Raw genomic sequence first — 12,349 nt, 5'->3', positions numbered from 1 at the left:
GGTTGCTACAAATTTCTTAAAGGGGTTATTGAGGATTAGAAAAGGCACAGATACTTTCTAGCAAAAACAGCACCACACCTGACTTTAGGTTGTCTGTGGTATTACAACTGAGCTCCATTCACTTCAAAGGAACTGAGCTACCAAATCCACACCCAAACTGAGGACAGGAGAGGTGCTGTTCCTGGAAGAAAGCAGACATGGTTCTAAGCCTGGTGAGCCCCTATAAAGCATATATATTTTTTAAACTTTAGTTCATAATAATTCATGCTGGTTCTATTAGAAAACTGCCCCCCCCCCCCCCCCCAAAAAAAAAAAAAAAAAAAAAAAAATATATATATATATATATATATATATATATATATATATATATATATATATATATATAAAAAGCAATGCTCCACTCTCCCTTGCTGCTCCCGGGGCTGTGCATCTCAAAATAGCTTTATTAGATGTTATAAACAATGCCAGAGATAGAATCCAGAAAAGCCATGTAGAAGAAGAGCTATAAGCACAGTGCAGGAGCAGCTCTGCTATTCCCTGCTCCTGTCCATACTACTAATGAGTTCCCCGTGCATCTCTAAATGGCTTTACTAGATGGCTTAAAGCCGTATTACAAGGCATGATATTGAGGAAGGAGCGAGCTTGCTTCCTCCTCGTTCCTCGCTCGCTGTCTGTGCTATTACATGCGCAGACAGCGAGCTGGAGAAGCTACAGGCAGCAGCCGGAGTGTCTGCTCGAACAATCTCGGTGTCCCATTGAAGTCAGCAGCGGTCTTCAATATAGCCTGCCACCTCTCCTATTACCCTGCCATAATTGGGCTGTTTCAATACCATGCAAGACCGCCATCATACATGTCAGCTGATCGTGGTCTCTTCACATGCACTATTACACGAAATGATTATTGTCCAGAGCGGCCATTAAACGGCCAAGTACGGCCGATAATGGTTTGATGTAATAGGGCTTTTACTCAATGCAGTCTATCTCTGGTATATTTATGACATCTAGTAAAGCTATTTTAAAACACTTCAGAGCAAAAATATAAATAATTTTTATAGGTCACTGCAGCCTTGGTCAGCTACGACAAAGGTACAGTATGCATAGTCTCACTGTATACATAGCCATGTGGCCAAGTAAACTATTTTTTCCCATCTGACAGTTTCCATTTAAGCACCGATAAATCATAAGCTAATAGTATGGGAAAACAATCAATGTTAATTTGCTGTAATGCGGTGAATGACATAGCGCTGTAGCTTGAATACAGAGTAAAATCTGTATAATTGATAATGGCATTATATACAAATGTGTCCCATCTCATATGTAATCCAGGTAAAGGATGTGGTTTCCATCCAGCTAGCTCAGAGAGCACATTTTCTAGCAGCGTTCTGAGGCTTCCTTGTGAATGTCAATAATTCATTACAAATATAGCAGGGACTATTCCTTATTTGCTCATTGAGCTGGAACAGCTGGAAACTAATAAATCATAAAGCTGTTAGTGTGTTTGGTTTGGACTTATGGAGCATTAATAAAAATAAGAGAGCTACAAATGGCAGCGTACAGTGTGTATATCCATAGTAATGCCTGTGAGCTTCTAATAAACATCCTGACTAGTCCCCACACATAGACACCGCATACTGTGTGTTCATGTCCCCAGAGCCCAGAACTATCCGCTAAGAGGTTGGCATTTTGGTGCAGTTTTGGCGTGTATGCATTTTTATTTTTGGCAAAAAACAGTAGATGCTGAAGAAATATGTCAAGAACTTCTCCTCTGGTTGACTTGGAAAAACTGCATGAAAAGCAGAAACTGCATGAGTATGTGGTTTGCTGGGTGAAGGCAGAGGCAGTATAGTCTTCCAGACCACCACCAGGTTTCAGGAGGTGTATTAAATAGAATATGGAGTTACCCTGTATACAGCCCATTGTGAGTGAAAAATAGCAAGTATTTAAAATGTGTGACTTTTCTGAACCTGAGTAGTAGGTGAGACAACACTCTGTGGTGGTGGTGGTGGTGGTGGTGGGTAGCGTCCCAGAAATAGCGGTAAAGAGATCCGGCACTCACCTAGCAGAGTTATGCTTGTTTATTATGCGGAAAACATCATAAGGTATAGGAGAACGCATTTCGGCATGAAGCCTTATGATGTTTTGCACATAATAAACAAGCATAATAAACAAACTCTACTAGGTGAGTGCCGGGATTCTCTTTACCGCTTTTCTACACCTGAGACCTGGTTTAAATGTATTAGGGAAGAGAACAGAAACCTAGCACATAAAAAAAATATTTGTGGACTCTCTAATACACATTCCTCAAGGCAGTCTTAAGATTCCCATATGTCAGCTGAATCTGACAACTTTATTGTGTTTTTCTGACTCTTTAAAGTGTATGGGGACTTCCTGACTACCTTCAGGCATGTTGGATTTCAAGTGTCCTATTATTCTCAGAGAGATAAGCTGATCTCAGAGCTGTTTGGTGTGACAACTTAACCCTTCACTCTCCATAGACAACAACAATGATAGGCCTGCACTTTCCTGCCCCTCGGCTGATCGCTGACACTTTTACACGAGGCAATTATCAGCTGAATGAGTGTTTCTAACAACACTCATGGTTATCCATCGGCCCGTGTAAAAGGGCCTTAAAGGGAACCAATCACGCTGAAAATCGCCCTAATGATAAGGAAACGTGCTGGCACATCACCCAGCACACTTCCCAAACATCCCCCTGTACCCTCCGTGCCCCCCTCTATTAGACCGTATTCTTACTTTTATGAAGTCCCGCGCTGTATGTAAATGCAGGGCAAGTAGTCACAGTGGGCGTATCTAGTCACGGTCCTGGGCGGTGGAATCGCTGTAATCACCCCCAGAGGAGCGTTATTGAAAGACCTGCGTTCTGCCGATGCCACCCTGGGCCTGCGTTCCACGTCGTCGGTGCGGCAACGTCTTTAGCCCGCCGTGTATGCGCTGTACAGCGGTTGAAGATGCTGACCTACTGCGCATGCACGGCGTCCTGAAGACGTCGGCACGCCGCCGACGTGGAACACAGGCCCCGGGTGATGTCGGCGGAATGCAGGTCTTTCAATCACACCCCTCTGGCCGTGATTACAGCAATTCCACCACCCAGGACTGTGACTAGATATGCCCAGGACCGTGACTAGATACGCCCACTGTGACTACTTGCCCGGCATTTACATACAGCGCGGGACTTCATAAAAGTAAGAATACGGTCTAATAGAGGGGGGCACGGAGGGTACAGGGGGATGTTTGGGAAGTGTGCTGGATGATGTGCCAGCACGTTTCCTTATCATTAGGGTGTTTTGGGGCGTGATTGGTTCCCTTTAAGTTTCTTAGCCTGCTGACTTTAATAATTTTAGTGGCATTGTGCCCTGAATCTTTTTCCCATTTCTTTAGGTCTCCATATTGCATCCGCAGCTTCCTTCTCCGCCAGTGCCCACATGGTGCATAAACACCTCTAGTAGGGATGAAGCCAATGTGCTGCTACATCAATTATGTAATATAGTTTCTGCTTCACTAACCATAGATCCCAGGTTTTCCTTCACAAGGGACACTCTGTGCAGCAGTTTCTTCTACATCAGGCTGATGGTACAATACTTAAGCCCCCCGCGCTGCTTTAAGGCTAAGGTATGTTTTATCATTTGCACATTCTAGCTACTTTCAGCAATTATGCCAATAAACGGCCGGTCTTGTTCTATAAAAGTGCCAATAATTCCTTCAAGTTCCACCTTGTAATGTTATTCTTTTACCATAATAGTCATTTCAGCATTTTTCTCATAGTAGGAGCCAATAAAAAAACAATTACTTAATCTGTCAGAAAATGTTAAAGCAGATTCCCAATATAGGCGGTGATTAATGAGGGCGCTGTAGTCGGTGAATGAACGTACCTCTGTCTGAAGGATTGCAGCCCTCTGTTCTTTGGCAGTAAGAGATTCCTTAAGTACTTCAATGTGTTGTTTGCAGTCTGAGTTCTGATTGCCAAGAGTCTCCAGCTTGGTTTGTAAGGCAAGAAGTTCAGATTCCTTCTTTGACAGTTCCAGCTTCAACTGGTCAATCTATAAAATGATAACAATTTGTTAGAGTCAGTTTATAATAATTAAAGAATCAAAAGCATTTGGCATACAAGTATGGGAAAATGTGTATGGTAGGGAGGAGGGAGGTGACAAAAATGTAACTTAATCCGTGTGCCAACATTTTATATTGGAGAAGAATGAATCCAGTTGTTGAAGAACCAAAGAAGCAATGACAAGAAATGACTGCGCTTGCTACAAATTGTCATGGAAATATTTCGCTGAAAGTATGTAGCCACTGTTCCATGAAAAACATATGCTATTTCATATAATCACATTTTAGAGTATGGAATATGGTTAAGAAAGCACCCTGTTGAACTTAGATCATCATAAGATTCTATGATTCACCAGAATGATGGATGTTACAGCTCTAAGTATACATCTCAACGCCCCCTTATTTGCATTTTAGTGTGTGTAGAATAGCTAAAACATCATCCCCACAGTCTTACTGCCCTTTACTTAGATTATTATAGGGTTCGCCGGTTCAGTAGAATCATGGGAGGTTTAGGTCTTGAGTAGAGATGAGCACAACTCGAACATGCTCGAGTCGGATCGTTTGGCATTTGAATACCAGTGGCTCAAGAAGTTGGATGGAGCCCTAAGGCTGCCTAGAAAACATGAATAAAATGGACTCCCTAGGTCTGCATCCAACTTCTTTGGCCACCGGTGTACAATTTCCAAACAATCGGACTTGAGCATGCTCACGTTGCGCTCATCTCTAGTGTTGAGGCTACAAATGCATGTTTTAGCCATCCTTTCTTGTTTCCTAAAGTGGCCATACACTTTCAATAGCTGAGGAACAAAGATTGGATTAACCAACAGTTATCTGTCCCAATTAGCACAGCCAATCATTCACATGTTCTCAATGAAAGAGGAGAAGGAGTTAAGGTCCCCATACACCTTAGACTTTGATTGGCCAAACCTGCCAGTCACAGTGGATTTGGATGTTAATCTAAGGTGTATGGGGCCACCCTGAACAAACAATGGACAGATGATGTCTGTGGTGGTAAGGGTTGACCATGATGGAAAATCACAGCCGACCCCTTTGTTCAGTCAAAGATAAGCCACAGCAAGAGCACTATCTGTACAGCTTCCCCTTCTCCTCCCATAGACAACACAGGAAAACTTGGCCATGCTGAACGTTTCTGTGTATGGGGAGGACCAACAGCGGGCAGGCTGATGTAACTGACGGCCAAACAAGGTGTATGGGGGCCAATCACTGCCAGGCAGCTGTTTTGATGGCTTACTGTATCTATTTGAGAACAAAAGGGTCAGGCAGTTAAAATCCAAACATGCTCAATCTTTTTCTTCCTTGGCATGATTTGTTGAAGGAGAATTGGGGAAAACCCATTTACTTAGACGGTTGTCCAGCCTTGTCAAAGTTTGGCCAACTTTTGATTAAATTGTATAGGGACTTTTAGGGTCTCTAATATGGTCACTGCACCTCCCCCCTATTATACTATTTAACTTGGATCATCTCAACAGCACCCTACCCTGCCAAGACTGTAGTCGGGCACTGTTATCTACTTGCAGCCTGTTCACATGCAGTATATATAACGTCTTCTTTGACATATATCTGGAGACGACTGAAATATTAGTAAATCACCGTAAAGATGTTCAGCAAGGATAGTGATCGACTCACATACTTCTATGATACAAATACCACATGCTTATCACTCACACTTCATCTTATCCAACAATATAAGAATTACTTGGACCTGGAGAAAACTTCAAGGGGAAAAAAAATTGGCCAAAAGATAACTGTTACTAAAAAGCACCTTACCTTGTCATGCAGCAGTTCTTTACTAACAAAGCGCAAACAGAGCAATGTTGCTGACTTAAGCACAAAATGACTACAAAAACATTCTCTGAAATAAAAAGTAGGCATAGTATGCACTAAAACGGGACTTGGATAAAAGAAACCTCCAGCAAGAAACCTGTTGTGTAATATGAAGTGAATTAGCTTTCACTGAACTTTATAGTCACTAATCACAAATCTGTGAAATTCGTGTTTAGATTATTGTCTTATTGTCTATATTTTATAAAGCATGGAAATACTTTTACAGAAAAATCTATAAGAAAATACATGTACTTTGCTCTGATTCACCTTGGCCAGTGTGGATCAAATAAAGATAGGGCCTGGATCAATGATCATGACAACCTTTTCTACTACATTTACAAACCGTCCATGTTGAGACACAGCTGTCACTAGTAATTAAACGCCAATACGTCCTTGTAGAAAATACAAATCTTGATACCATGGTAAGCACAAATATAATGTGTTATAATAAATACTGTATACTCACTTTGCTTTTCATAAACTTTGAATGACTTTTATACACTTCCATCTGCTTGATTTCTTCCTCCCGGTCTTCTGAGTTTAGGACACCATTTGTTTTTATGATTTGGATTTCATCCTCTAGATCTCGGATATTTCTCTCGAGGGATGCTATTTTGGTGTCCTGTGTGAAAAAGGAAAATCGTAGATAGATTGATATAGACGAAAATAAGGAAGCTCTGGAAGGCCAGGTTACACAAAAAATGGGTTAATACAGTGACATAGGGAAAGTGAGTTCAGGTCAGTAAATCAGTCTATTAGAGACAATCCATGCCATGCAGTGCTAGAATAAATAAATACTACAAAAACCACCAGTACCCTAAATAACATCTTTCTGATTGTGCTTTATGTAGATGGAACAAAATATGGAGACTCAGAATTAGGTAAGATTCATCTCGTTGCATTCATTTTTCTACCTGCTGCAAGCATGCCTGCTGCCTGAAGATTGTCATTCATCAGACAGGAGGCCTGCTTGCAGCAAGAGAGAGATAAGGAGTGAATAAATGAAAGAGCTACTACGTAATGGCCCAATAACTCCAGGCATTTACTGACAGGTTCCCTTCAAATCAGTTAAATAGATTTTATCACTGGATATGTTTATGACATGTTACTAGGATATGCATACAGTACAAATATCTAATTTGGCACAGTCAGACCGCCAAGACCTAGCCTTTTTCTTATATTGGTTATGACACCATAAGCATTTTAATGTTGTTTACAACAATCTAGCAAACTTCATTAAAGTGTCCATGTTTGCCAACTTCTCTGAATCCGAATGCTTGCCATTTAATTCCATGCATCTGGAGAAGGTGGAGGAAGCCTGTAGAGTGCCTGTAAAACATGGATAAAGCCTATGGCTCTATCCAGGTTTTTCAGGACTCCCTAGGGTGGTATCAAACTTCTCCAGATGCAGGGAGTTAGGTGGCATGGGGCCCCATAGCAAGAAACTGTAAGGGGCTCCATGAATCCTCTGCACCCCCCATGCACATACTCAACAGACCCCCAGATGGGAGAACGGATGCCAAGGGACTGCCTGGGGTCAGGTGACTATGTGCATGGGGGGTCCCTCTTGTTGCTGGCTTCCTGCTAGTAGTGGCGGATGTGGGTGCTAATAGCCGCTGTGAGCCATAGCTATTACCATGGAGGCAGACGACACTTTCCTGAGCCTCCCTGCCGCACAGGCCCAATAGCAGTTGCTGCCTCCATGGCCACTGATGTATTTGTGTGTCTACCTATGATTGCTTCTACCTGAGCTCTGTTTAGTTCTTCTACTGTGTTTTCTCAATGTTGGGTAAAGCTTTCAGTCAATATTGAATGCTGACTCCCATTATAAAAAAAAAGGAATAGAGCTCAAATTTTCTAACTTCTTTTAGTTGAAACCTCCTCCCCCCACAGTTGTCAAAGGACATACAGTGGTATGCATAGCATGATCTACAGCCCTGTACTCTGACCCAGGAAGTCTCCCTCACCTTCCAAATCATAGCAGATCCACTTCAGGCTGGGGCTTACATCAGGGGACAGGACTGTGGAGGTAATCTCCTCATAGCTGTAACCCCTCTCTTCCCGGACAGAAAATGCTGCTATACTGTGCCCACATATGCCCTGCTTATTCCTTCATGCTCCCTGCAATTTCTGTCAGCCCTTGTTTATGCTTGTACTCACACTGCTGCTATAATGTGCCTGCACTTACACTCACCCATTCACACTGCTGTATAGAAAAGTTTCTTTTACTTTCCTCCTGCACAGCTCTGTGATTCTCACTTCCTGATTGGTCCATGCTGAACACACACACACACCTTCCCCATTGCTGTCATGTGACCACACAGACCTCTGACATCAGCCCTGCTTCTCTATTTTAGCCTGTTGTACTACACTACTGCTTTATGGGGATCTGCAGCTTCATCTTGTATTTACAACTCGCTGCTGTTTTTCATTCTTATGCACTTACTATACATTATACACCACATGCTGATTGCTGTACAGTAGGTTATAATATGACATATTCGGCTGTTTCTAAATGTTTGTTTCATTTGTTTTACATGTTATTAAGAATTTAAAAATCATTATTTTTGGGGTATGGAACCAATTGTCTGCATTTCTATGATTCCTTATGGGAAAATCTGCTTTGGTTTAAGAGTGATTTGGATTACAAGAACAGTTCCGGAACGAATTATGCTTGTAATCCAAAGCAGTACTGTACTTTGGTCTCACACAGTTATATCCTTCACATTCAGGGTATACATTGTGAAATATGCATAAACATGTGTGAACATAGTCTTATTGTTGCTATTATTTTATGTACATATTCTCTGTAAAGTCTCCAACATACAATATGTTAAACACAACCTAAAGAAACAAAAGTAATTGTTTGCTTTCCTGTATAGGTGTATAATGGATATAAATTATAATAAATTAATGTTTCCCAAGCTACAACATCTGATCGGTTTAGTACTGTTAATCATATTACGTTTAGTAGCCATGCCAAGCTCTCATGATGTATGCTATTAGTATATCAAAGAAATCACAGCAACCAGGCATGGGATTCAGCTGTATAAATAGAAGAAAAATCTAATAAACATATGCAGAAAAATACAAAGTAGATACCAGTAAGAGCTGAATGGCAGAATTGTTTGCTGCATGCAGAATATATGGCCTTCAAACTACATCTCCGAGAGATACTAGAAACACCCACTGCGCACAAACATCTCTACTGCACCATACCACCCTATAATGTAATGGATGTGCAAAGAAGACTGATCTTCACTAAGATACTATAATTATGGAGATATTGGTTAATTATCATTAAAAAACTTAATTGATGAAGGAATAATTATTAATATTATATGGTAATAAATGTATAAATAGAAAACTAAAAACTTGTTGTAGGGCCACATGCAGCAAACAGACCTCCAGTTAGCTTTGGGTTAGCTCAAGAACATAGTAGAGGAGATATAAGCAAAGAAGGTGCACTCACAGGTATAAAGTCAGCTTGGCAGATACATAGTATGGTCTCAGTACATAGAACTTTAAAGGGATTGTCTCATAATGAAGCTGGCTAAGGATGAGCTGATTGTGTCAAGTCTTCTTTCATCTCTAGCCATGAGCTGTTATTGCTATGGGAAGCCACATCAGACTGTGTGCTGCAGTGAAAATGTATTACAACTAGCAAATAGACTGTCGCCCTAGCTCTAACCTCTCACCTCATGTGAAATAAAAGCATTTATATGACGATGGTGAGTGCCGCAAGTCTGTTTTCTTTTTCTGCTGTGTGAACGGATGCCTATGAACTTCTACTATATGCAGAGCACCACCTGACTGATTTGAGCTTGTAGCCGTATACAACAGCGGTAGTTCTGTGGAACCACTAATATAAGCACCTGCGTAGGAGGGTAGTGCCGAGATGTTCAGCTTCTCTTAATGTATTACAACTAGTGTTGAGGTGTTGGGTTCAGCAACGTTCTCCAAACCAGAATGCTCGCCATTCTACTTCTGGTGGCTAGAGAAGTTAGATGCCGCCTTAGGCCTGCCAGGAAAACACAGCCATAGGCAATAGCAATGTTTTCCAAGACTCCCTATGGTGCCATGCTAGTTCTCCAGCCATCGGGAAACAAATGCAGAGTTTTCAGGATTGGAGAACGTTTACAAATCCAAACAGTTTGGCAAGTCCGCACAACACTAATAACAACATGCCAGCCATTCAGATCAATGGCCAACCATGTCACTCATTGACCGGAGGGGTTTTGTAGCAATGGAAGTCATATAAATTATGTTTCTTCATTCTCACTCATAGAAGGAGAATTATAGAGCAGAGGGAGCTGAACAGGTATATAATTTTATGGGAATAATTCCAAGATGACCTTTCATTTATTCATGTAATTATTTGGTAATATGAGGCTAAGTAGTAAAGTGGGCAGAACTTCTCAGTGATTGGCATATCTCACTCTTTATGTGAACATTTATACACTGACAGCTGTCAATCACTGAGAAGGAGCGCACACTTGACTTCATATGGTGTACTCTGGCAAATTGTTATTTGTTTCAAATCAACTGGTGTCAGAAAGTTATATAGATTTGTAATTTATTTCTGTTTAAAAATCTCAAGTCTTCGACTACTTATCAGCTGCGGCATGTTCTGCAGGAAGTGGTGTTTCCCGTATGACACAGTGCTCTCTGCTGCCACCTCTGACCGGAACTGTCCAGAGCAGAAAATGTTTTCTATGGGGGTTTGCTACTGCTCTGGGCAGTTCCTATTATAGACAGAGGTGGCAGCAGAGAGCACTGTGTCACACTGGAAAGAAAATACCATTTCCTGCAGGACATACAGCTGCTGATAAGCTCCTGTTGCTCTATGACATGCTGCCTGCAGATTGGACAGAAGGTAGTCACTGTCTTTGCTGTCCTTTGAGATTCATGCTATGTTACCAATATAATTTTCTGTGAAGCTTGTTTACTCTTCACCCTGAAACTTTATAGAGGTATTCTGGAGTAATATTTATTATTATTATTATTATTATTATTATTATTATTATTATCACCATTATCTCTTTCCTAAAGATATAACTTTATTAAAGAACTTTTTTTTTTTTTCATTGACTGGCAGCAGTAAGGGGTGACACGACCCCTCTGCTGCCACCAGTGGTTGTGCCAAGAACTGCTGAGAATCATAAAGCCCAAGCACATTGATATCCTAAGATGTGGTTTTTATATAGAAGCAGTTCTAGGTTGAAAACACAACTACCTAACTTTACAAACCTGTATTATTCCAGATCTCCCTGTATTGAATACTAGTGACCCATGTATAAGAACGTTTCTTGAGAAGCATTAAAAGCAGTGTGGGGCAAATGAGGACCAAGGGGACTGGGGAAATAGGGGTCCCATGTTTTCTCCTGACATTCAAGATACAAGTGAACTTAGAAAGACTGTCACCTTTGAAAAACTCCTAAACTAAAGTCATCAGTAAACGGATTGATTCTGAATCTGTAACTTTTATGCACTCCCCTGCTGTAAGCCGGCAAACCTGGCAATCTATGCTGACCCCTCCATTATATTTCCACGCTTCCGTCTTCTTTACGCATTAGCATGCTCAGTTTGCAGACTTAATGGAGGGGACAGGAATAAACTATAGATTCTGGATCAATATCTATTAATATCTATTTACTGATTAGCTACATTTGGGGTTTGATAGCATCCCTTTAAGAACAGTATCTATAGACCCCATAATCTGATAGGTTGACCATCTCCAATCTACTTGGAGTGCTGATATAATTGGTAATTGAATTTTGACTGGACCGGGCAGCTCTGATGGAAAATGGGATTCTTCTTCTCTGCACTTGTCGTTTGAATTTGATTATCGTTTGATTATCATTTGAATTTGCATGATAACGATCGAATTCGAACGATAATTGTACGTGTAAACGCAGCGAACGATCAAACGACGAGCGAGAAATCGTTTATTTTGATCTTACAACATGTTCTTAAATCGTCGTTCACAAAAAAATTTGCAGAGCGTTCTGTGTAAACAGTCGTTCACCTATTTAACCTATGTGCAAGAACGATTGCAAAATGATTTTTCCGTATGATATATCGTTCCGTCTAAACGCTGATCGTTATTAAAAAAAAATCGTTACTTCGAAATCGTTAATCGTACGATTGGGCTAATTATCGCTCTGTGTAAACGCAGCATTAGTGGAATCTATAAGCCTCGCTGATGTGACTGAACTTTCTTAAGGGTCATTTATTTTTTGCCATGTATAAAAGTTACTTGTGAACAAGTGGGGTAAGTCTATGGGTAGGGTCCTGACTACACGGGGTCTAAAAAAACAATGATTTTGTCTACAGACAACCAGAACATGTTTATGTTCTCCATATAATATGTGCAGATGGTAGCCTGAATAGGTCTACACAGAGAAATCAATTCATCACACACACCCAAGCGGTA

At 41.0% G+C, this 12,349-nt stretch overlaps 1 protein-coding gene across 1 annotated transcript in view; it reads right to left on the bottom strand.

Annotated features, from left to right (window-relative positions):
* The window catches only part of ERC2 (ELKS/RAB6-interacting/CAST family member 2), a 667,987-nt gene that overhangs the window by 540,955 nt on the left and 114,683 nt on the right, over positions 1 to 12,349 (bottom strand). The window contains exons 4-5 of the mRNA XM_069967012.1: positions 6,380 to 6,535; positions 3,891 to 4,058 (exon numbers count right to left, since the gene is read on the bottom strand). Of these exons, the coding sequence (XP_069823113.1) occupies positions 3,891 to 4,058; positions 6,380 to 6,535 (324 nt within the window). The remainder of the gene's footprint in view (positions 1 to 3,890; positions 4,059 to 6,379; positions 6,536 to 12,349) is intronic.

Source organism: Dendropsophus ebraccatus, chromosome 4, assembly GCF_027789765.1.
Source record: "Dendropsophus ebraccatus isolate aDenEbr1 chromosome 4, aDenEbr1.pat, whole genome shotgun sequence".
In the NCBI taxonomy this organism is placed as follows: Eukaryota; Metazoa; Chordata; class Amphibia; order Anura; family Hylidae; genus Dendropsophus; species Dendropsophus ebraccatus.
Note: the sequence above shows the minus strand (reverse complement) of the source record. Positions and strands in the feature narration are given on the sequence as shown.